Below are 27,461 nucleotides of genomic sequence, written 5' to 3'. Positions count from 1 at the left end.
ATGCCATAGTAATTAGACGTATAAATTCAATTTCTAAAAATAAAGTAAAAATCTATTTATAGTAGGGGCTTTTCAAAAATATCAGTCGAATTTTGTTAGGAATTTAATTTTACTGAAATATAATTTTCAATTATTTAAAATTTGTACAGAGTAATCTTCTATAGTAGAAAAATAAATGCAATTTTAAAATTTAATCTGCAGTAGTAGAAGTCGATGGCTTATACGTATTAAACTTACTGAAAAGTTCTGCTAACTGTTAATAGCCGATCTACGTGGCAGCGTTTCTGCCTTTCATCCAAAAGTACGAACGTTTCGGGTATCGGTCAGTAATGACGTTTTTCCACAGGCTACAAAGCATTCATTATCATCCATCGGAGCTGCTAAAAAGAATGCCAGCCAGAATAAAACGGGATATAGAGGAACTAATTGCTGTTGCCCTTTCTACCCTTCAAGTCAGTAATAGACATTCAACAAGCCTATTCATTTTTCCAAGAAAACAGATTGTAGATACTTTATTGTCAAAAAAAAAAAAAATTTAAATGTAATTTTTCTTTTTATCCTTAATCATTTTAATATTTATAATTTTCAGCTGTTATTTTACACTTTTACAAGTAAAAAGTGTAATTTCTGAATTTATTATTTGCAAATGATATCAATCATGCATATATATATTTGTGTTTCTTACCTACATATTTGTGTTAATAACTTTTTATTGTTGAGATGATAAAATTAAATCATTTTTTATTTTCTGGCACTACAACCTTTGATGATCATTCCTTCAAAATAGCACTTCAAGTATTTAGATTCTCACCCATTCCAGGGTTTCGTCTTGGTTTTAGATTTTGGGAATAGAATTTTGAGGATTTTGGGTCTGGATACTACTACACCCAACTCTCTTACTAAACGGATCAAGTACTCTTCTGTTACGGTAACCATAACTTATGGTCACCCCTTCTTCCATTTGGTTACATAGCCACTCACATGTCATTATGGATTGCTCAGAGGTCGAGCCAAGAACATAAGGAAGCAGAATTTGCTGGCAAAGGTGAAGAACTGTGTAACACTTATTTGCCGTTGGCCACTCATACGTACCAATTCAGATTACTCTTAATCTTAATGCCATAGTAATTAGACGTATAAATTCAATCACTAAAAAATAAACTAAAAATCTATTTATAGATCTTTTCGTGAATTAGAGCTTTTCGTATCTATCAGTTGAATTTTGTTAGGAAGACCTAAATTGATTTTGATAAATTTTAGAAGCAAACTTATAATTTTAGCCAACTAAAAACACCAGTAAATGTAATTTTACTGAAATTTAATTTTCAATTACTTCTGTCCTTTTCGACCATAAAAAGTGGACATTAACTTATTTGACATTCTCCACTGTCAGTGTCTTCTACCAGCCTTGGACTCTAAATATATTAGAACGTTTTGGGGATTTTAAATTAAAAATATGATTAAAATATTGAGGTATGTTGAATATTGAGCTTTGCAAGTTGAATTATCTAGCATTCTTGTCTTCTTATTAGATCTTATCTACTTCTGGAAAGGAAACCCGTATCGGACAAAAAAAAAAGTACCATCTCTTAGTATATATATGGATACTCGTGTGTGTGTGCGCGCGCGCGAGCGCGCGCGTATATATATATAAAACAATATTTTTAATTTAATCTCTACAAAACAGTTTGATGGAATGAGATAACTGCAGAAATAACTAACATGGAGAAAAAAATCAATAAATAGAATATTTTTAAACAGTAATAATCTACATAAAAAATAATTTGTTGTTATCTGTTAAACTATCACCTAAAACCTAGAATCAACCTAATCAACCCAGAAGCATATGCAAAAACAACAAACTTGTTGATATTATAATATTTTTTTTTTTTACCATGGCCGGCAATTATGTTGGCTTGAATGATAAATAAATATGTTTATTCATTTTATACAATAAGTTAGGTAAATATTATAACAGGTTAGAAGTGTTTCGTAAATATTTAAACGATTACCTGAATTATTTTTAAAGTTTAGATATATGGTATTTGAAAAATTAATAATAATAATACACATATAATTATAATTAATATTAAATTATGTAAAATAAAGGGTTAGAATAGCATATAAAATCATACGCTTTTTCACATAAGTATTCGTACCTTCAATAGTTTTAAAGACAGATTTTTTTTATTGTTTTTTGAAACCACTAAGATCAATCAATACACAGTGAACTTATTGTTTCTATGAACATAGAGATTCGAAATAAAACTAGTTTTAAAAAGAAAAGTATTTACTGGAAGGTTATTCTTCTATTATATTACAAATTATTACGTTCTTAATTATTATATACATAACAGTAAAAAACTTTCTACGAATTTTGAAGTAATTTCTTTTTAACTAAGTTTATATGTTTAAAATTATTAATATTTATGTACGTTATAATTGGATAATATTTATTGTACATGTTTAGAGAAATGCACAAATATAATTAGTATTTTATTATGTTTCAGCCCTGGTTATAGAGACCAAAATTCATACTGGGTCGGTGCGTCTGATGTTTTAGTGGAAGGTGATTTCAGATGGTCTGATGGTTTTCCGTTCACTTATTCTAGTAAGTACTGAATTCATTTTATTTTGTTTATTTGAAGTCCAGGAAAATTTATGCTTTGCAAATTTGTTGCTTTGGTGAATTATCCACCACTCTTATTCTCTTATTAGTTGTTATCAATTTTTGGAAAGGAAACTCCTATTATTAAAATAATAATTACTGTCGTAAACCCCCTTCTGTATATTTTTATTATACAAATTTTTATATTTTTATTCTTATTGTGGATTTAAATAATTTTTTATTTATTGCTAAATTCAACTGCGAGAAAAAATCCTTCAAGAAAGGAGCAGGTCCGCCTAAAAGTGTTTTATATTACCGGATATACATTAATGCATTCACTCACAAGTTTTATTGAATTTTTGTTAATGGTACTTGTATATCAATAAATAAACAAATTCAATTGGATATTAAAGGATAAAGTGGTTCAGTTTTGTATAGTATATGACAACATATAAACAAAAAATTAAAAAATCTTATGTGGACATCACATGACTTCCTTGTACGCCTATTAAATTACATACAGACATTTTTGCTGCACCTCATTTAAAAATGAGATACGATCCTTCAGTTCTTTAATAAAAGTGGACCGTTAAACAATTACTAAAATATAGTTTTTATTAAGATAAAATATTTTTACAATTTGGAATTCTACAATCTTATCCGAAATATTAGGTTAGAATAAAAGTCCCTTTATTACTCTTTAAATAAATGTAAGTCTTAAACGTATCTAATACTTTGTTTTTTTAAATTATTATGATGTAACCATCAACAAAATGAAAACAAAAACGAAAACGAAAAAGGAGAAGTTTACTAAATTTTAAAGAGATATTTGTTATCAAGTAGACTAAAATGCATAAATAAAAATAATACGATTCTAAATTGTAATTTTCAATTATTATTAAATAATCAGATGTTTCACCAAATTTGATGTGGACACCACATGACTCCCTTGTACGCCTGTTAAATTCCATATACACATTTTTAAAAGTACATATAATTTTATTTCACTAATGATTTCTGATTTTTTTTTTTATGTTATTGACTTATTATTTATTGTACATTTTGTTTACGGTTTGCCTTCCCTTTGTAAGATCAAAATATTTTATTAAATTTTGATTATACGAGATTATATATATATATATATATATAATATAACCAGTATTAATGGTTAAATTATAATATTATATATTGGTTATAAAATATATATATTTGGTTATAACTCTGGAACCATTGAAAATAAGTACCACTTAAGGTAAAAGTTGAGAAATTTCTCAACTTTTTATCTGGCTTATTAGTCCAGTTAAAAAATGTCCAAAAAAATTGATTTTGGACTTTTTGTTCACTTTTTGTTTTTATTTTTGATTTTTTGGACACTTTTGGTCCACTCGATTGAAATCAAAAGGGGAGATGATGCACAACTGATGTTATAACAGTCCTAAATCCAAAATTTCAACATTCTACGGCTAATCGTTTTTGAGTTATGCGAGATACATTCGTACTTATGTCACGCTGAAATTAGTCATAATGGATATTTCCGTTAAAATCTGAAAACCAAAATTTTTCACGATCACAATACTTCTTTTACTTCGTACAAGGAAGTAAAAAATATGAATATCGCTTAAATTTTCTGACATATTTATAGACTTTAAAATTTAACCACTTCTAGAGTAATGGATTTGAAAATTATTTTCACTCAAAAGAACCTTGATTAATTTTAAAAGAAATGCTTTACATTGATTTTTTTTTTTTAAATAAAAAAGTGCACACAAAACTATGCTCGTATCAGCCATATAATATTCTTTGATAAAATATAAAGCATAAATGTAAAATATAATAATTTTTACTTTTTTAACAAGATAATTATTTCTTTAAAAAATTAGTTAAAAATTAGCTGAATTAGCTAAAATTAGCTGGTATACTCCTTTAGTAACGTTCACAATTATTATAATTATGATAACATTTCATAGAAAAATAATTAATGATAATTTTAAATCATAGAATTTAAGTAGAAAAATATTTGATTCAAGTGGATAAGGAAAGAAAAGCCCTTCTCCAGAAATCTTTAATGATATTATTAAGTTAAATTACGTTTGTAAAAAATGCAACCCGACATGATGCTACGTCTAAAGAAAAATAAAGTCTTTGTTAGGAGTTTTTTTTTGCCTCCGGGACCACCTTTAGGTATTATTTCATAGGATGAGATGAATGACAATTTTTGTAGCGTGTGAAATTGCCATGCCTGACCGGGGAATCGAGCCCGAGACCTCTGGATGAAAGGCCGAGACGCTACCAACTCGCGCCACGGAGCGGAAAATTTGTTGGATAGAGTTAAACCGAAAGTTTTACAGATCTTTTGGAAATTTTCTCACAATTATAATTTCAGGTATGGGAAAAGTTGCTCCTTTAATATTCTTATATATGTTCATTAGCTATTTATTTTTTGGAGATATCCCATTTTTTTTTTTTAACTGCTTCTACTTAACGGAAACTAATCTCTTTACGAACGTTTAATGAAGTAAATGTTTCTTGGAAAGGGTTCTTCAGTTTACATTTCTTCTTATTTCTAATCCTTTCTTACAAATTTCAGTTCAATGGATACTGATTTAACTCCGTTAGATTTATGGTGAGGATTTCATCAGAACAGTAACTTCAACACAGTACGCACTGAATCGATAGGTGGGGACTTTTGTGTAAAACCGAACCAGAGACTTTATTTCATGTCCGGTGTCTAAAAACAATATAAGCTTAATTATGAAATCTAGTAATTATCACTAAATCTGGGATCCTGATCTTATAAAATTAAATTATATCTCTCCATTCTCTTAATTTGATATTCCTCTTTTTTTAATTTTTTATATTCAAAACATAAGCTAGCTCTTACAATTTTACGATTTTAACTTACAAAACATCTGTATTCTTTTCGGCTTGACTCCAACAAAGAAATATTCCTAAATTCCCAACAAAGGCTATATTTCCTTCAGATATACACAGCATGCTATCGGATTCCATTTCTTACCCTTAGTAAGCAGTTTTGTTAATGCACTATTCTGAATATGAAAAGAAAAAGGAATGCCCAAATATATCATATATATAGAATTTTTTAACCGTAAATTTAGTACGTTTAGATTTAAATAGGCTCCTGGAAGGCTCCTGGAATAGACGGAATACCTGTAGAATTACTGCGCAGTGCAGGTGAGGAAGCGATTGATAGTTTATACAAACTGGTGTGTAATATTTATGAAAAAGGGGAATTTCCATCAGACTTCCAAAAAAGTGTTATAGTAATGATACCAAAGAAAGCAGGGGCAGATAAATGTGAAGAATACAGAACAGTTAGTTTAACTAGTCATGCATCAAAAATCTTAACTAGAATTCTATACAGAAAAATTGAGAGGAGAGTGGAGGAAGTGTTAGGAGAAGACCAATTTGGTTTCAGGAAAAGTATAGGGACAAGGGAAGCAATTTTAGGCCTCAGATTAATAGTAGAAGGAAGATTAAAGAAAAACAAACCAACATACTTGGCGTTTTAGACCTAGAAAAGGCATTCGATAACGTAGACTGGAATAAAATGCTCAGTATTTTAAAAAAATTAGGGTTCAAATACAGAGATAGAAGAACAATTGCTAACATTTACAGGAACCAAACAGCAACAGTAACAATTGAAGAACATAAGAAAGAAGCCGTAATAAGAAAGGGAGTCCGACAAGGATGTTCCCTATCTCCGTTACTTTTTAATCTTTACATGGAACTAGCAGTTAATGATGTTAAAGAACAATTTAGATTCGGAGTAACAGTACAAGGTGAAAAGATAATGATGCTACGATTTGCTGATGATATAGTAATTCTAGCCGAGAATAAAAAGGATTTAGAAGAAACAATGAACGGCATAGATGAAGTCCTACGCAAGAACTATCGCATGAAAATAAACAAGAACAAAACAAAAGTAATGAAATGTAGTAGAAATAACAAAGATGGACCAATGAATGTGAAAATAGGAGGAGAAAAGATTATGGAGGTAGAAGAATTTTGTTATTTGGGAAGTAAAATTACTAAAGATGGACGAAGCAGGAGCGATATAAAATGCCGAATAGCACAAGCTAAACGAGCCTTCAGTAAGAAATATAATTTGTTTACATCAAAAATTAATTTAAATGTCAGGAAAAGATTTTTGAAAGTGTATGTTTGGAGTGTCGCTTTATATGGAAGTGAAACTTGGACAATCGGAGTGTCTGAGAAGAAAAGGTTAGAAGCTTTTGAAATGTGGTGCTATAGGAGAATGTTAAAAATCAGATGGCTGGATAAAGTGACAAATGAGGAAGTATTGCGGCAAATAGATGAAGAAAGAATCATTTGGAAAAATATAGTTAAAAGAAGAGACAGACTTATTGGCCACATACTAAGGCATCCTGGAATAGTCGCTTTAATTTTGGAAGGACAGGTAGAAGGGAAAAATTGTGTAGGCAGGCCACGTTTGAAATATGTAAAACAAATTGTTAGGGATGTAGGATGTAGAGGGTATACTGAAATGAAACGACTAGCACTAGATAGGGAATCTTGGAGAGCTGCATCAAACCAGTCAAATGACTGAAGACAAAAAAAAAAGATTTAAATACTGATTTATCCAAATGTTAATCAGTATAAACAGAGATGTATTTTTGTATCAATAATAGTAGTACTACCTTCCTTCTCTAAGTTATTATTAGAGTCAATATATTCACAAAATCTTAGTTATTTATTTACGTTATTTAATGACTAACTTGTCGATTTGTTAATAAACAGATTAAAATTTATAAACAATGATAGGTAATTTTCTAACTAAGAAGTTAGTTATAAAATGAACCTAAATTATGTAATGAGAGATGATTTAGTGTTGATATACGCCTAATAAACGGAGTGCTACCGACACGGTAACCAAACTTATATTACTTTGTGCAATAAGTTCGAGAAGAGATTAGTATAGTACGGTAGTTTTGATGCTGTTGCCCTCTGGGAGTTGAGGATTTTAGATGGAAACGACCAGAGTTAGTGTCGGTCGACGGGTGGGGTGCTTAGAGGGCTTTAGCGTAAGTTGGTGTTACGTAAGTGCACTATGTATATAGTGTGGATGTTTGGGTGTGTGCGCACAAGTAACTAGAAACATGGAGTGAGAAAACGGCGCGGTGGTAGGTGCAGTGCTAGTGTATGGGAGTTGTCACAGTAAGCAGTCCAGTAATTTGTCAAGCAACCTCCCTTTTCCTCATTCTCTTCTAGACGTGGAACTTCAACCTCTGGTCCATACACACACTCTCTTCCTTTCTCTTTTTCTCTTTCTTCATACTTCGTCTATTTCTTCTCGCACAATACACTCTACTAGCTTCCGACAGCTAACCCCAATAGCGTAACATGAACAGGAACCGCATGTCTTTACCATTAAAGGGCACAAAACAACTTAATATGATTCAACCTTGTTTCATTTCGTCATTATTCTCATTAAATTTTTCTTTAGTGTTCATCTACTTATCTTTAATTTAATTTTTTTCATATACTCATTTTCTTTCTTACTTCTGTCAATTTTTTTCTCCCTTTCGTGGATATAAATGATGAAATTAAAATGTCATCATTTATATCCACGATTATTACATTATACATGATAATAGATGGTGGAAATTATACAAAATTAATTACTTTAAATACAAATCGAAACAACTTTAAATTGTGAAACGTTACAACAGTTTCAACTATATCGACAGTCGTCATCATCAGTTAAAAACTGATCGATTAACTTACTGAAGTTTTATTTATCAAGAAAATTTGAATAGTGGTAACAGTTATGTAAAATTGCAATCTGTTTATTTGTTAATAATCAAAATTTATCATAATGTTTTAATTCGTAAACAATCTATAACTTTTATATATTTGATATCGTACAAAAATGTAACAGAAGAAATAAATAATTTTAATTTTCTTTTATTATGATAATTTTAATATTTATTTTAATTTTTTATTTCGTTTTAAACAAGTCGGAGAATTAATTAGTATTATTTTGGTTTCTGAAAAATATCTTTATTAAATATGTGTTTACTTACTCTCTTGGACGCGTGCGCGCACATACAACATACATATTTAAGGTAATAAAATGTAAAAAAATTAGAGAAATAAATAAAACTATTTCCTATTTCTATCAAATTGGTTTATAATAGTCTGCTGATCAGAGTTTTTATACACAATTTCTGAATGTCTTGTAAAATATGAGATAAAAAATAGTGGAATGTTTTATAACAACCAAGTCGTGTGCCAATCCATCAGTAACCATATCCATTGTAGGTAACATATTCCTGGGAGTGGATAACAAAAGTGGATGTAATAAAATCGAATATACCATCTCCACTATTTTTTTATTAAACTTGACTTAATAATACTATTTATCAAGAATAAAAACGTTATTAATACAACAAAAACAAAAAAGAAAAGATTCTGATTACAGGGCACAAAATTTAAATAGGCTTAAAAAATCTATAAAACAAATTTATTTTTTTCGTTACAATTTAGCCCTTGATCTAGTGATGAACTCGTCGTTGGAAATCACTTTTTTAACAGCTGATTTTCGAAATCGAAAGTTTTGAGGTCCAAATTGTAGTAGAAGTCGGTTATTTTTAAACGGACTTAAATACTAGTAGTGGATCGTTGGTGGTTGGGGTTTATTTAACCATACATCTCAGGAATGGTCGACCTTAGTCAGTACAAGACTACATCTTACTTACATAAAATACCCATCATCCTGACCTCCTTGGGCCATAGTGGGGGTTACTGCAATCTATTCAACTATTCACAAGTTGAATAGATTGCAGCATATACATTAGGAAAAAATTATACTATTTACAAAATCCTTGTTCTCACTTACATTATACAGTAAAAAGCAGAGGATCATATTATACATAAATAAAAGATCATAATAAACACAACACAAAAAAAAAATATTAGTATGATACACGCCCGCATGCGTGTACTTGCGTGTAAACACACACACAAAATACAGCCATAAACTTGAGTAAACATAAACATGAGGCTAATTACATCCAAAGAAAATAAAAAGAATCAAAAATTTTTATGATTTGTAAAGAACAAATAAAATAAAATTTAAAAGAAATAATTAAAAACCAAAGAAATATCCAGTATAGATGTTATAAAAGCTAAGTAAAATAGTCTTTGTTCTCAATGTTAATAAGGAAAAGAATCAGGAGTTTTATTATAATACAAATATAATTATTTTGTTTTATTATAATTATTATTATAATACAAATATTTTTAATTGCATATGTACGCTGTAAAACCAGTTATTTATTTTATATGCAATTTTTTTTTTATATATGTCAAATAATCAATAATATTACATCTTTATAATTTAATTTTTATTTAAAATTAGACTGACTGCAATAAAATACATTAATCAAAACTCCCGTTGGGGAGTTGAGTGAATCTCCACCAAAAAATAAGTATGAAAAAAACAAGAAAATTAAAAATGAGGGTGTTATTCATAGTAACGGAATAGCTTATTATGAAAGATCGTGACTTCTCGTTCACTAAAAAAATATGTACCAACATGATAACCGGTAATACCGTCTTTTTGTCAGTTTTTCTTTATATAAAAACTATTTGCATTGTTAAATATTCATTAAATGACAACTTTTATATATTGTTAATATTTCTCATCGCCCAAAATGAATTCGCCATGTTTATTCTTTTCCGCCAGTAAACCAAATTACGCGGGGTTTATAAAAAATAGATTATGTTTCGTTTATATTTAGTCAGATGGCCCACTCTACAGTCACATGTTTTACATTTTTCTCATCAAGAAAAATTGAAACCTCCACATTTCCATGTGTATTCCGTGAGATGACGCAAGGAATCAGAGTTCAGAAAATATTAGGATATACCAAAAGGTTATTATGGAAAAACATTTTAATAAATTATACATATAAATATAATAAAATATGAATTTAAAATATTTGAAAAATAAATAATATTAAATTAATATCGTTAAATTAATTCTACCTCATTTAGGAAACATTGATGGTGAAAGTTGAATAAAAACATTTTTATAAAAAAATTGAAGGGTAAACCATCTGACCATTTATTTGTATCGTTATCATGGATCAATGCAGTTAACATATTCTGTATATCCTGATTGGCCCTTTTAATTTATAAAATGCTGAAAATTTAATTAAATTTTTTTATAAATTCGGTGAAGTTAACTAATCGCCTCCAATTTTGGAGAATAACATATATAATTTGTGTATTTAACGTTAATTAGACGAGGTTAGCAAGCGAAGCGAGCGTAGGTTATTTTTTGGCTTAAATTTAAACTTCCCTTTTTTCGTCAGTTTCTCGTAATCTATTTACCTTAGAGATTGGTATAGGTGATTTTTTTTTAATTTCCTTTTAACATTTCGACCCCCCACCACTTATCTGTGTTTGTCGACATATACTGGCGAAGGTCTGAATTTCGGTCTTTCACCGAAATTTGGTATGTGTCGACATTCATCGAAGAATATCGAAATTTGCAAGTTAACGATCTTTTACGGTAAATTATGTTTATATATGTATATATTTTAAAACTACTTGTAGTACTGCTTTCTTAAGTATAAGTCTAAGAAGAATTTATAAAGGGCGTACTTTTATCTCAAAATTTATTAAACAGCTTTCACAAAAATTTGTACAGTGGTATTTTTGTTAGTGAAACAGTTTTTAAAAAATGTCTACAGTAAATATATTTAGTGATGCGTCACCTTGAATGGAACTGTTTCATCTCGTAGAATTTAATGTTTTTCCCTTACAAAAGATCGTTTTAAATACTATTGAAATATATTTGTATTTCAAACATTTTTTTTTTTCATGAAAGCACCCTTAAATGGTTATTCGGCAGATGTGAAAGATCAGAAATTCTTTAGATCCATTTAAAATACTATAATGACCTTATGAATCAGATGTGAATATGGGAGAAGCAAAATCTTTCACATATTCAACTCAGAATTGTCTTAAATTTAGATTATTTCTTTCTTTTTTCTGTTTAGCTTCTGGAATCACAATAAGATATTACTTCAGAGGATGAATGAGGATGATATTTATGAACGTAAATGAAGTGTAGTCTTGTACATTCTCGGTTCGACCGTTCCTGAGATGTGTGGTTAATTGAAACCCAGTCACCAAAGAACGCCGGTATCCATGCTCTAATATTCAAACTCGTATAAAAGTTTTACTAGAATTTGAACCTTAAAACTCTCGACCTCGAAATCAGCTGATTTACGATGACAAGTTCTACGTCGTAGACTAGACCAATCCGGTGGGTTAAATCTAGAGTCTGTAAAATTTGAAACGAAATTATTTATCTATGTCAGCAAGAGACAAAGTCACTCCCATAATGTAGGATAACCATTCAACAAGCATCCTATACTGTCTTGTTGCCTATACCACGCAACAAGAATAATTATATTATGAGGAAGGTGTTATGCATCAAGAATAGTACAGACTAGATAAACATTCATGAATCTAGCCTTATTAAAGTGAATAGGGGATGAACTGGTTTTCCGGTTTCCTTCTTTAAGCAGCTGAATGTTTTGTTAGATATTAGCATATCAAACGCACTGAAATCTTGGTAGTTATTGAGCTGGACAAGTAATATTTACATTAGATTTACCATAGGGATTGTCTGTTCAATGAACATTATTATTAATCTAAGAAAAAGGAACTCTGACCAGTGCCACTTGTATCTCAGCTTCTGCATATAAAGCAACCGATAAATTATTAACTCAATGTTTTATATAAATCTCTAAATTTATTTCAATTGCTTTAATTAGATTTCCGTAATTATTCCACCAATTACATAATTTGCTATTTTTAAATGCAAATCATCGGATAACGTTAATTCAATTAAATAGTTTAAACGGAATATTCTTTTTTTTTCTGACTTAAAAAAAAAACAGTTGAATTGCATTGCAAAATAAAACGAAAGACTGTGTGTTAGTAAACATGCAGTAGGCCGGCAATATTAGCATAACAATGAAAGAGGTTCTTTTACTCGGTAGGTTAACCCAGTTAATCTGGAACGGGGTAGCCTGCGGCCAACCATGTCCCTTCTTACTTGATTAGCCCTATTTCCTCCAGTTTATTATTATTATTTTAAATTAATTTATCCCGTTTTTTTGTATCCCATCATCCGTAGTAAAATTTCCTTTTTGCAATTTTCACGGTTATCCTTTTTTCCGCCTCTCTTTCAGTCCCCATAACTTCTCTCTTTTCCGCATATACGTACGTGTACCCCGTTTATCCCTTCCGGCTTTTTAACTAATCCAGAAATTTAGCTTGCACTACCCTTTTTCCCCCTATCACTCTCTCTTTTTTTTTAAATCTCTTTTGTTTAGCATAACAACTATTCGCATCTGAACAATTGTTCTGTTCCATCCTATTCTAACGTTAGAATAGGGTATGTTTCTAATTAGCTAGCATTACACTGACCATGAAACTCGTTCGGATTTCACCTTCCGACTGTCGAATTACCGTATTCTAAATTATACTGCTAGGTAACTGAATATATTTAGTTAACTTAAACTCCTGTTAATATTGTTCTACGATATTATTTTTCATAAACGTATAAACTCTAAAATATTAGTTATAAAAATGATTTTATTCTTTGTTACTTATTAAGAATTCTTTTATACATATTCTTTACAATCTACAGGATTAACAACGAGAGGAAAATTTTCCCGTTGTTTCATTGTATTCATACACCACTTTTGTGTACATTACGAAAACAGTTACAATAAAATTAAAAAAAAAATTGAATTTCATTCTAATTAATAGATTTAGTAATGATAAAAGTTTTTTATACCTTGAGTTTTACATTAGTAATTATACAGGAATTATCTGCTAATAAATATTTCGGGTTAAATTTTAAAAACTAACAAATAATATAAAAAATACGTATGTACAAAAAGGAAAGAAAACATTAAATGTAGTCAACCAATAAGTATTTACGAAGGTTTTACTAATGTAAGTAAAATGAAATGAGATAAACGTTTTTAACCAATCAGCAGTCAAGGTCATCTTCGATAAATATACATGACGGTAAACACGCTTCAGACATTTCTGGTTCTTTATTACAATAATTTTCTTTTTCTTTCATAACGCTTCATTAATAAAATTATACTATTATAGCTTTTATGGTACCGGCTACCTCTAATCATTTTTAATTTTTAATTATATTGAAGAGCGTTTGATAATTTTCCGAAAAAGCCACTAAAACGCGATTTGTTTTCGTTATAGTTTGATCCACTTACTGGATTAAGTTTATAATACCATCAGGAAAATACAGTTTATTAAATTCTCCAAGATAAGACCTCATTTCTGTGATTAATTCATTGGTTTATAATTTTTCTAAATTTAGTGTATGTGGAAGCAATTCAGAATGTAATTTACCTAATTTTACTTAAACAATTCCTGCTAGTGTTTTTCCTTCATTAAAGAGTAATTTTTTTTATGCCAAATGTGGTCGGTTTTAGTTGATGTAATATCGCTGTATACTGTTAGGTAGATTTCATAAGAAAGCTACCTATTATATAATAGGTACCATGATTCGACTTCCAAAAACTTTCGACATATCTTCGCGTTTCATATCCCCAAGATCCCAAAACCATCGTCAGCTCAAACGTTTATATATATATATATATATATATATATATATATATATATATACATATTTATTTACTTATTTATTTCACTTTCTTGTGGACATGATAACTGCTGTAATATTGCCCCAGTCACTTTCAAATTGATACATAAAATATAACGAAAAATACAAGGAATAAAATTGGGTGGATTTTCCTGCCTGATAATAATTAGGCAGGAAAATCCAACCAATCATATTCATTGGTTTTTAACCAATCATAAGGTGACAGTAATTCTTATATCAGGCAGGAAATTCCAACCAATCGTATTCTTCGTTTTTACACCAATCATAAGGTGAGAGGAATTCTTATCATTATCAGGAACGAAATTCCAACGAATCGTGTTCTTTGTTTTTAACCAATCATAAGGTGACAGTAATTCTTATCATATCAGGCAGGAAAATCCAACCAATCTTATTCTTTGTTTTTTAACCAATCATAACGTGAGAGGAATTCTTATCATTATCAGGAACGAAATTCCAACCAATCGTATTCTTCGTTTTTTCACCAATCATAAGGTGAGAGGAATTCTTATCATTATCAGACATGAAATTCCAACCAATCGTATTCTTCGTTTTTTCACCAATCATAAGGTGAGAGGAATTCTTATCATTATCAGGCATGAAATTCCAACCAATCGTATTCTTTGTTTTTTCACCAATCATAAGGTGAGAGGAATTCTTATCATTATCAGGCAGGATAATCCAACCAATCTTATTCCTTGTATTTTAGCCAATGATAAGGTGAGAGGAATTCTTATCATTATCAGGCATGAAATTCCAACCAATCGTATTCTTTGGTTTTTAACCAATCATAAGGTGAGTGTAGTTCTTATCATTGTCAGGCACAAAATTCCAACCAACCATATTCTTTGGTTTTTAACCAATCGTAACGTGTGAGGAATTCTTATCATTATCAGGCACAAAATTCCAACCAGTCGTATTCTTTGTTTTTTAATTAATGAGAGTTTTTTTAATAAGATGAGAGTTATTATTTTTGTAATATACGATATATTAATAACAAACCTTTCAATCCAATGAAAACTCCAAATCACAAATAAATGAAGCTGAGCAACTTTAAATGCGTTTACAACTAACATTTTTGGTAAAATAATTGAAAAGAAAACCACTATTGAATGAAATCGATAAAGCCTTTCTTGGCTACTTTCAACATAAACAATCCGGTAATGACGGTTGTCCTTGAAAATACTTCTTACTAAGTCTTCTGTTTTAAGTTAATGAACTAACTGAAGCATAATTTAAAATTTTTTCAAGATGAGCATTGACATTGTTAGGTGAAATGAACGTGTTATTCTCCCCCATCATAGCTACCTTTCATCTCTTTCCTGTGAATCAAATAATTCATCGGCATTCTCTCCTGAAACTCCTATGCCACTTTCAAATTACGATGTTAACAGTGCTCATTTGCTTAATTTGTAATTACAGTTAAAATTGTTTGTTTTATAATTGTTTCAATTTGTACATACATGATGTTACATATAAAAAACAATTAAGTAAAAAATTATTGATTTTCAAAACCGTTTAATTTCATTAAAATATACTACTCACCTCGATGTTATTAGCAATCTTTTCTCAGTAGGAATACAGGGTCTGTAATGTGTAACTCTTTTAGTAAGTATAGGTCCTACTAGCTCACGCAACAGCTTGAAACTTTCTTTTGGCATTCTGTAAAACGACTTGAATTTGTTTTCATTATAGGACAGTTCCTACGCGCTCACAATAACTCCTCTTACGTTTTTTCTCTTTTTCCTGTACAAATAATAATAAGCTACAATTACATCTTTGTCGCTTGACATTTTGCAAATTAAAAACTTTCAAGCGATAAATTTAGCAAAGCGAAATAACGTTCCGGTCGCGTATCCTTGGTATGCGAACATGCCGACGCAACCGATTTTTCAGTCGCTTTCAATATTTCACATTCCAATTGCTTCAAGGTGTCGAAGCGATAGCATCGCATTGGTGGGAGATTGGCCTTAGTTTCCTCCAAACTTTCCTGCGCACTATCCTGTCCGTTTGTTATTGTACACTGTTTTCTCATATCTATCATCCAAAGATTTCAACTTTATCGTAGATCTATAAACTACAAAGTCCGTTCCATCTTTTCAGTATCTTTTTATGCTTCATCCGTTTTAAATAATCCAGCCGGCCTTTTTTCTAGAATTTTACGTGACATCTACACTATCTCCGCTTTCATTTAACTCTTTTCCGTATTTATACTCATCTTGCTTGTTTATAATAAAATAATTCTTCATAATGGTTTTCTTTCAGATATTCTGAGATAGAAGTCATCGTCCTGATCTACATGTGTATCCAGGCCTTATATATCATGTTAAAACATTAAAAATAAAAAATAAAGAAATATATATATATATATATATATATATATATATATATATATATATATATATATTTCCTTTTATAATGCATTTATGTCAGTACTGGCGTGCTGTTGTTTATGCACGTTATTTTTAATTTTTGTCAAGCGTTTCATAGGTATATAAATACTATTTAGTGGCAGGGTGAAGCTTCTTTCTGTTGTTCTCATTATTATATAGTCGTATACTATTTAAAAAAAAAAATTACACGTTACCCGAGTAAAAGCTTCAATCTCAGATTTGTAGAATATAATTAACGTTTTCAAATATTTGGGATAGCCGTGTTAACGTTAAACGAAACCAAATTGTTTTTATCATTCCAACACGTGCAAATATCAAATAAATATTCTAAAAGCGTAAATTACAATGATGTGTTTTTTCGGTTTATATTAATTTCAATGGTTATGAAAACTGTGGTCAGCAGTTTATAGGCCTCCTCCAAGACGGCTCGTTTGAAATTCACATTATAGTAATTAATTCGTTCCTTTCTTCCAAACGAAAACAGAATTTATTACGAGTTTATTTACGAATTATCTACTTGTTTATTTAACGAATTTATTTACTCGTATTATCTTGAATTTTTTGGTCATTGTTCAGTGATTTGTGAAACACAATTTTGTTACGCAATTTATTTCAACTTGTTTGCTATTGGTTAAAATATAATTCCCAATGAGTTAAATTATACATTTTTTGATGCTCTGATACCTTCTTTTGCATCATTCACAAAATTACGATCGTTATTATGCAAAATACTTTTTCTATTGACTTCAATAATTTTCTTCCAATGAAAACTGTGTATCACAGAAAAAGAAGAATTTTTTTATTGTTTCTAATATATGGTTATCGATTTTTCCTAATATAATTTATACGCTACAATCTATTCAACTAGTCAACAATAAGCAACCCTCCCGCAACGGGCCAATGAAATGCGGATGATATGTATGACATGTAGATGAGGTGTAGTTTTGTATAGACTCAGGTCGACCATTCCTAGATTTGTCGTTAATTGAATCCCAACCACCAAAATACACCGATATCTTCACTATCTCGTATTCAGATCCGTATAAGAGCAACTAATGTTTACTAGGATTTGAACCTCAGAACCTTCGACTTTACATCTCGTGATTAACATCTGATCGAAAATCAGATGTTAAACAACTGATTTGCGACGACGAGTTAATCACGAGACCAACCCGGTGAGCTGGTTATAAATTTATTAGTAAACAGTAAGATTTCAATTCATCCGGAAACATTTTTTGTACAGTATACAATTTAAACTGTGTTTTTTTGATTTTTATGATTATTATTTTTTGTTTTTATTTTCTGTGGTGTCCCATAATAAAATTCTTTCAACCACAAAACAATTATATTGTCTGAAAAGGTGATTTAAAATTATTTTTAATATTTAATTGTTCCGCTACTTAGAATTTGATTGTTACGGCATAATGATGTATAACCTAATGTTATGTTGATGTGTAAAGAATTTTTATTTGAAATCTTAAGAAATTAACTGAAAAGTTAAGACTGTAATAAAAAGTAGTAGATATTTCTTTATTCCAGAGTATGGTGACGTCTACCGAGCTCACATTTGGTAGAAGTCGCTTTATTTCGTTTCCCTGCATCTTTTTACCGACTTTTCGAAAAAATTAGGTTAGTTTTCGTCGTACTGTGTATTTTCAGTATTAGTGTTTATTGAGTTGTATTTTTAAAAATTTGATGAAGATTGGTTAAGTCGTTCCTGAGTTACCCTCAATTTAAGGTCGACAGCAAACAACTCGATTTGAGGTATTTTTTCTATTGCATGGTAGTATGGGTGGAGGGGGGAACTAATTTTCTTTTTTGACATTGTGAGGTATGAGAATTACAAAAATATCACTCATATATAAAATGTTGGGCTCAAAAATTTCTAAAACAACCAGATCAATTTCATAGAAATTTAGATATGCTGTAGCAGTGTATCTGAAATTGTGGAAGTGAGAATTTGATTAATATTGATTGAATCGTTCTTGAATTACACTTAACTGTTCCAAAAAGCTTTAAAACGTTTGTGGCATAAAAATCTCCAAAACTGTTTGATCAATTCATTGAAATTTAAGTATGATTTAGTAGTGTATCTGAAGTTGTGTATCCTTTATTTTATGATAATTTGCTGAGTCGTTATTTAGTTACGCTCAGTTTAAGATAGACTTTTTACGAAATTTCGGTCTTCTTGCGCAGTTCTGCGCAAGAGCTTTTATATTTTTATGAAGACGTAAGTTTTTCGTTTTCTGTTACTCATTTCGTTTCTTTCGTTTTTTTTTTTTCATTTCTTACGAACGGCTTTTTCTTCAAATACGTAGTGTTTTTTTTCAGCCTATGCTACTTTAAAATAAAAACAAAACTAATAAATTGACTTGAAAAAAAATTAAACTAATTTTAAAAACTTCACTAAATTGAGATTAATGATAGTCTTTTTTTTTTAATTTTTATTTCAGCTTTTTGCATTAAGAACCAAATTTAGAATTATTTTTTAATTATTATTTATGATGTGGTGTCCACATCAGTTTTTTTTTAAATGTTGCACCATTGGCATGGAAGTGTAATAATTATCATGAAATATTTTATGATTTTTATTAGGTACTGGGCTATAGCTAATCTGTCTAATACATTGCTAGTGGGACCTAAGTCAGGTTCATTTTCCATTCGATAAGATTTATTGTTTTCTTGTTCTGAATAGATCTCAGATCTTTGTTGGCAGTTTTACGTTTTTAATTTGCCACGACTTCAAAAATTCGGAATTAAAAACAAATACGTTTAAATTACTGTATTATTTTTTTAGTTTTTTTAAATTTATTTTAGTTATTTTTTAAATCTATTTCATCATTTTGTTTTATTTATTTGTAGTAATTCCTTTATTATTACTAAAAAAGATAGTTTTCCGTATGATATGCGCATTTACTTCTTAATATTTCGTGAGTGTTATCATAGTAATTTTATACTACTAACCATTTACCTTAGTTCATTCTTAATGTAGGTAATGTTAGAAAAAAAATTCAGTGATATTACGAAAAATGTTTTGTTATTATACCAATTCTAAATAAACAGCAGTGATGCACCATTACGACAATATGCAGTACTAGAACTAGTGTCGGATTTAGCCGCAATATATCGTATAAAAATACCAGCCACGTTTCAGTTTCAATATACTCAGCACAGATCCAATTCACTTCATTTGAAGTCGGTAAAAAAAACTTCTGCAGTATTCTACATTGGCTACGTATTCCGACCAGAATTCAGAAAATCGTTTCCTTTTATTTATTTCAACGTCATTAAAAATAATTCGTGGCTCGTTGTTTACAAAGAAAATATTTTTCCGGCATTGAATTAAGTATAAGATTTATTTTTAACTGTCAGTTTCACTGACTTAAATCACTGATTTATAAAATATCAGTGATTTATTTTAAATCACTGATTTAAAAAATCTAATTGAACAAAGTTAAAGATAGCATTTAGATTCTTTTTAATTTGTTTAACGGTAATGTGTAATGAACGTTCATATATTCTTCTCGCTAAAATTTATTTAAAATTTTATTGATATTAATAATATAAATTAAATAGGTTTTATATCTCAGTTTGTGATTTTTTAGCGAATTATTTTAGAACAACCGAATCGAATACAATGTTGGAATAATTTTAACCCGGATTAAAAACTAATTTAAAACTTTTTTTATATTTATTTATAAAAAAAGTTTTATAACCCCAGAAATTTGTTTACTCTTATTTTAGCGTGGAAGATGAGATGGATTAAATAGGTAGGTGAAATCAATTTCAGATACTAGTGGAATCCGATGAACTCCCATTGCGTTACAGGAGGAAATACAAGACTATCAAACACGCGATGAACTGCTCACGGCAAATGACCAGACACGCTCGCACTTCGCTACTTGGAGGAAGGACGTACTTACTGCAGTCTTTCAGCCTCAGGCTGCTTCGCAATCTCCAAGAACTATATCTGCCTACCCCGAAGATCCTTGAAAAGGGAATAGGATGCGGTGCCCCTTGGTACGCGCGTCTTCAGAGATCGTATACTTACAATCTGGAAGTCCAGAACTCCTGATTTCCAATCTGCTAGAGATCAATTTATCAACATGGCTAAGAAGTACAATGGTTACACTCTCTTCTACACAGACAGCCCTGTCTCGGCCGATGGTTGTGGGTGTTCTATTGTACTCCCTGACACCGAGATATTATATAAACTTAATGTCTGTTGTTCTGTGTTCTTTTGCGAGGCCTATGCAGATTACTCTGCCTTGGAAGTTATCGAAGCTCGTAGCAATGACAGCTTCCTAGTAATTACCGACTCTAGGAGTGTACTTGAGAGCTTGAGCTGCAGACGTTCTGAATCCATTGTCCAGATTATTCATGATATCCTTTCACGGATAAATAAGACCTGTGGTATTGGTATCGTGTGTTCTGCGATATCTTACTCCCCACGATAATCTCATTCTGAAAAGGGTTTCAACGTCCTTGCGCACAAGTATGCCTTAAAACAACCGTGACCGGTAAAGGATCTGGGTCAACTTGTACCCTAGTTCCCCGTATTTTTGGCACAACCATCTCTAGAGGTCCGGGACCAGTTTGTAGGCCTTTCGTCGACTGATTCCAGGAAATCTAGTTAGAGCATCTAAAAGCTAACGTGGGATTTACTGTATACCTCATTCACTCTGAATTTTTTTTACAAAAACATTTCAGGACAAAATCAAAACTATAAAATATTTAGCATATTTAATTTTTTTTTTTAAATCTTGTTTAACGATTCTACCTCCTCTGCAGCTGGAATATTTGTGTGATTACACATTAGAACAATTATAATAAAAGGTTTAAAATAAAAAATAAAATTTGTATAAATCATGTAATAAACTTCATTTAAATTAAATGAAAATTTAAAAGTATTGTTTTTTATGTGTGAACATATAATAATCTTCGGTGTAGAAAACTTTATCATATCTTACTCCACACTATTAATTCTGCCTAGTTCTTCGGAATTTGAATAAATAGATTCATCTTGACGGATTGATAAATAACATCAATTTTTTTAACTGAAATAATTACATTTAGTATTAGAATTCGCTTAAGCTTACATGGATTATTTACGTGAACTATTAAGCCCATCTAAAATCATTCTATTACTTGCTTCTACTTGCAAAACCTAATACAATCTCTTGAAGTAATTTAAAAATGATTGATTTTAATACTCAATTGGTTACTACTAAGTCGTTTCAAACTTAAAAACTGTTAGAAAGAAACTTCGAATTTGAATTTGAAACTGTTACAGTTTTACAGTTACAAATAGGTAAATATTTGCGGGTATAGAACCATCTCGGGCTACGCTGCAGGAGTAGTGGCCGGACTCGCCCCCATGGATCTCCTTATTCAATAGAGGAAGCAGGTGTACAGAGGAACGGGGAACATGTAATACACACTGTGAAACATCTGCACCGATTAATATGAGATCTGTACTGTATTTTTTTACCGTTATAAGAAATGATTGTACATCATATTTTTATAAACGAAGATAAAACTATTTCTAATTATACGTAGTACTAATATTTTAAGAAAGTTATGGAATTTTTAATTTGCATTACTAGAAAGCAGGTGAAAAACTGGGTAATTTTACGCTGATTTTTCATAATTCTTACAGTTTTTTTTTTCAAATAAATTGCACCACATAACAATAACTCAGTCAGAAATAAGAGTTAGCAGCGGTATAATATTCAATTTTTTTCATCAAGTAGCTCGTAAGATACAACTCTTTAAAGACAACCCTTTTTTTTCTTAACGTACTCTATAGTAAAAATACGAGTATCTATGGAACGATTAAAATTGAATGATTAATTTTACGTGCCAAGATAATACTAATTAATAATAATAAATCAATTTGGCGCAAACAGTGCAGTATAACTATATATGTAAGTGACATAACCATAATGCAACCTGACATGAATAAAAAATTAGTCCTAAAACTGATATACCCATCTTTAAGAATAACAAGCATCACATACCAGACTTTCTGTTTACCATTGGTATTGTTGTATAGTGAACATCATTACTCTCAAAGAAAACAATCCTGATTGGTGTCTCTTGTATCTCAGGTAATTACATGTAGCCACATCCATAAGAAAGACTGGTACAAATAGTGTAAAAAACAGATTAGTGTGCTCTTTCTGCAGTCAGCATTATTTATAAAAGTTCAACTCGGCAACGGAACTGTAAAACTCCAATAGAAATATTAAAAATGTAGCTGAATATTTCCCTATTATAATTTTGCACCTATAGGATCCGTTTAGTTCTATTTTTAAAAATTAGGTGAAGTAAATAAAGCAAAGATTATAAATGTTTATGTAAGTAAATGGAATAAGGTATTTATTTATTTTATTTACGAACTTAGGTGATACATTCACGACACACAAGAACCTTTATGTAATCTTTACAACCGTAAAGAAATAAGTTTCATAAAATTTATACTGCTTTAAAAGTTGTTTAGCGGAATTAAATTTTCAGTAACATTTAATTAAAATTTATTATTCTTGTTTTTAGAACTATTCTGTCACATATTTTATCCGTTCTCAAAGGAATCATGAACGTTTACTCTGGGACTTGCAATATTACCTTCTGTGTAATTAATTTTACTTTGTTATTCGTAAAATAAAATGATATTGAATTTGCAGCTTCTATTATTACACGTATAGAATAATTGAAAATGTTAGTGACAGCGCTAAATTTTCAATTCATCGTATTTAAACTGGAAATTATTCTGATCCAAATTATTACATTCATTTATTTATAAAATATATACTATTAAAAATATTAATAATTTTAATTTATTTGTTACAGATTGGTTTCCTGGGTATGGTAGAATGAATAGACAGCCGAATGACGATGGTCTGAGTGAACAAGATTGTGTCGAATTAAGAAGAATGTACCATTTGCCCGGTACGACGCCTCAAGCGCCTTTAACATCATCTTTCATGTGGAATGACAGAGATTGTACAACACCAAATTATTTTGTATGTGAAAAATTAATACAACCAGGTTTGTATTTGTTTTACCTTTTAATTGTATTTAGATTAAGTAATTATTATGATTAAGTCGTATTACGACTATGGATTGTTATTTTTTCGCCTGAATAATTTTAATTCTATATCGTTATCATACATTTATAAATATTTTTTTTAACTCTGTCGTTGAGAATAATTTATTTTACAATATTTGATATTTTGTCCCTAATAACTTTATCCATTTCATTAACTTAATGAAGATTTTTTAATTTTAATAAGTATAATTTGCGAAATAGCTATTAATATTTTGCAAGGATTAGGTAAAAATACATTTTAAATCACAAAAAAGCAATTGAAGAAATTAAATTAATTACAATAATTAGTGCATGTATGAGCCAGTTGATCGCCGCATATTATTTTAAATCAAGAAATTAACTGAGCCAGATAATGGATGATACTGGACCCGGAATACTTAGATTTTATCACATCAGCTTCCTTGTAATGGAATTATAATTCTCTGAGATTTATAACTTACGAATGAATGTTAATATTTTACTGATACCCGAAATTCATTTAACTCCATGCTGCTAAATTTTGTTTTTAATTTTTGTCTTCAGTCATTTGACTGGTTTGATGCAGCTCTCCAAGATTCCCTATCTAGTGCTAGCCGTTTCATTTCAGTATACCCTCTACATCCTACATCCCTAACAATTTGTTTTACATATTCCAAACGTGGCCTGCCTACACAATTTTTTCCTTCTACCTGTCCTTCCAATATTAAAGCGACTATTCCAGTATGCCTTAGTATGTGGCCTATAAGTCTGTCTCTTCTTTTAACTATATTTTTCCAAATGCTTCTTTCTTCATCTATTTGCCGTAATACCTCTTCGTTTGTCACTTTATCCACACATCTGATTTTTAACATTCTCCTATAGCACCACATTTCAAAAGCTTCTAATCTTTTCTTCTCAGATACTCCGATTGTCCAAGTTTCACTACCATATAAAGCGACACTCCAAACATACACTTTCAAAAATCTTTTCCTGACTTTAAATTAATTTTTGATGTAAACAAATTATATTTCTTACTGAAGGCTCGTTTAGCTTGTGATATTCGGCATTTTGTATCGCTCCTGCTTCGTCCATCTTTAGTAATTCTACTTCCCAAATAACAAAATTCTTCTACCTCCATAATCTTTTCTCCTCCTATTTTCACATTCAATGGTCCATCTTTGTTATTTCTACTACATTTCATTACTTTTGTTTTGTTCTTGTTTATTTTCATGCGATAGTTCTTGCGTAGGACTTCATCTATGCCGTTCATTGTTTCTTCTAAATCCTTTTTACTCTCGGCTAGAATTACTATATCATCAGCAAATCGTAGCATCTTTATCTTTTCACCTTGTACTGTTACTCCGAATCTAAATTGTTCTTTAACATCATTAACTGCTAGTTCCATGTAAAGATTAAAAAGTAACGGCGATAGGGAACATCCTTGTCGGACTCCCTTTCTTATTACGGCTTCTTTCTTATGTTCTTCAATTGTTACTGTTGCTGTTTGGTTCCTGTACATGTTAGCAATTGTTCTTCTATCTCTGTATTTGAACCCTAATTTTTTTAAAATGCTGAGCATTTTATTTCAGTCTACGTTATCGAATGCCTTTTCTAGGTCTATAAACGCCAAGTATGTCGGTTTGTTTTTCTTTAATCTTCCTTCTACTATTAATCTGAGGCCTAAAATTGCTTCCCTTGTCCTTATACTTTTCCTGAAACCAAATTGGTCTTCTCCTAACACTTCTTCCACTCTCCTCTCAATTCTTCTGTATAGAATTCTAGTTAAGATTTTTGATGCATGACCAGTTAAACTAATTGTTCTGTATTCTTCACATTTATCTGCCCCTGCTTTCTTTGGTATCATGTCTATAACACGTTTTTTGAAGTCTGACGGAAATTCCCCTTTTTCATAAATATTACACACCAGTTTGTATAATCTATCAATCGCTTCCTCACCTGCACTGCGCAGTAATTCTACAGGTATTCCGTCTATTCAGGAGCCTTTCTGCCATTTAAATCTTTTAATGCTCTCTTAAATTCAGATCTCAGTATTGTTTCTCCCATTTCATCCTCCTCAACTTCCTCTTCTTCCTCTATAACACCATTTTCTAATTCATTTCCTCCGTATAACTCTTCAATATATTCCACCCATCTATCGACTTTACCTTTCGTATTATATATTGGTGTACCATCTTTGTTTAACACATTATTAGATTTTAATTTATGTACCCCAAAATTTTCCTTAACTTTCCTGTATGCTCCGTCTATTTTATCAATGTTCATTTCTCTTTCCACTTCTGAACACTTTTCTTTAATCCACTCTTCTTTCGCCAGTTTGCACTTCCTGTTTATAGCATTTCTTAATTGCCGATAGTTCCTTTTACTTTCTTCATCACTAGCATTGTTATATTTTCTACGTTCATCCATCACCTGCAATATATCGTCTGAAACCCAAGGTTTTCTACCAGTTCTCTTTATTCCGCCTAAGTTTGCTTCTGCTGATTTAAGAATTTCCTTTTTAACATTCTCCCATTCTTCTTCTACATTTTCTACCTTATCTTTTTTACTCAGACCTCTTGCGATGTCCTCCTCAAAAATCTTCTTTACCCCCTCTTCCTCAAGCTTCTCTAAATTCCACCGATTCATCTGACACCTTTTCTTCAGGTTTTTAAACCCCAATCTACATTTCATTATCACCAAATTATAGTCGCTATCAATGTCTGCTCCAGGGTAAGTTTTGCAGTCAACGAGTTGATTTCTAAATCTTTGCTTAACCATGATATAATCTATCTGATACCTTGCAGTATCGCCTGGCTTTTTCCAAGTGTATATTCTTCTATTATGATTTTTAAATTGGGTGTTGGCAATTACTAAATTATACTTCATGCAAAACTCTATAAGTCGGTCCCCTCTTTCATTCCTTTTGCCTAGCCCGTATTCACCCACTATATTTCCTTCCTTGCCTTTTCCAATGCTTGCATTCCAATCTCCAACTATTATTAAATTTTCATCTCCTTTTACGTGTTTAATTGCTTCAACAATCTCTTCGTATACACACTCTACCTCATCATCATCATGGGCGCTTGTAGGCATATAGACGTTAACAATCGTTGTCGGTTTAGGTTTTGATTTTATCCTTATTACAATGATTCTATCGCTATGCGTTTTGAAATACTCTACTCTCTTCCCTATCTTCTTGTTCATTATGAAACCTACTCCTGCCTGCCCATTATTTGAAGCTGAGTTATTACTCTAAAATCACCTGACCAAAAGTCGCCTTCCTCTTCCCACCGAACCTCACTAATTCCTACTATATCCACATTTACCCTATCCATTTCCCTTTTTAAATTTTCTAGCATATCAACCTTTTTTAAGCTTCTAACATTCCACGCTCCGACTCGTAGAATGTTATTTTTTAGTTTTCTGGTGACCCCTTCCTTAGTAGTCCCCACCCGGAGATCCGAACGGGGGACTAGTTTACCTCCGGAATATTTTACCAAGGAAGGCGCCTCCATCATTGCTATATGAAAATGCAGAGAGCCAAATTTTCTTGGAAAAAAAGCAGCTGTAGTTTTCCATTGCTTTCAGCTGCGCAGTACTCAGAGGACTGAGTGATGTTGATATGGCCGTTTAAGTCATTGTGACTCACGCCCCTAACAACTACTGAAA

At 30.6% G+C, this 27,461-nt stretch overlaps 1 protein-coding gene across 1 annotated transcript in view; it reads left to right on the top strand.

Moving 5' to 3' along the window:
• The window catches only part of LOC142326585 (uncharacterized), a 354,985-nt gene that overhangs the window by 112,349 nt on the left and 215,175 nt on the right, over window positions 1–27,461 (top strand). Inside the window, exons 3-4 of the mRNA XM_075369170.1 lie at window positions 2,511–2,611; window positions 23,576–23,773. Of these exons, the coding sequence (XP_075225285.1) occupies window positions 2,511–2,611; window positions 23,576–23,773 (299 nt within the window). The remainder of the gene's footprint in view (window positions 1–2,510; window positions 2,612–23,575; window positions 23,774–27,461) is intronic.

This window comes from Lycorma delicatula, chromosome 6 (genome assembly GCF_047948215.1).
Source record: "Lycorma delicatula isolate Av1 chromosome 6, ASM4794821v1, whole genome shotgun sequence".
In the NCBI taxonomy this organism is placed as follows: domain Eukaryota; kingdom Metazoa; phylum Arthropoda; class Insecta; order Hemiptera; family Fulgoridae; genus Lycorma; species Lycorma delicatula.
The sequence above is the reverse complement of the archived record's forward strand: the minus strand, read 5'-3'. Positions and strand labels throughout refer to the sequence as shown.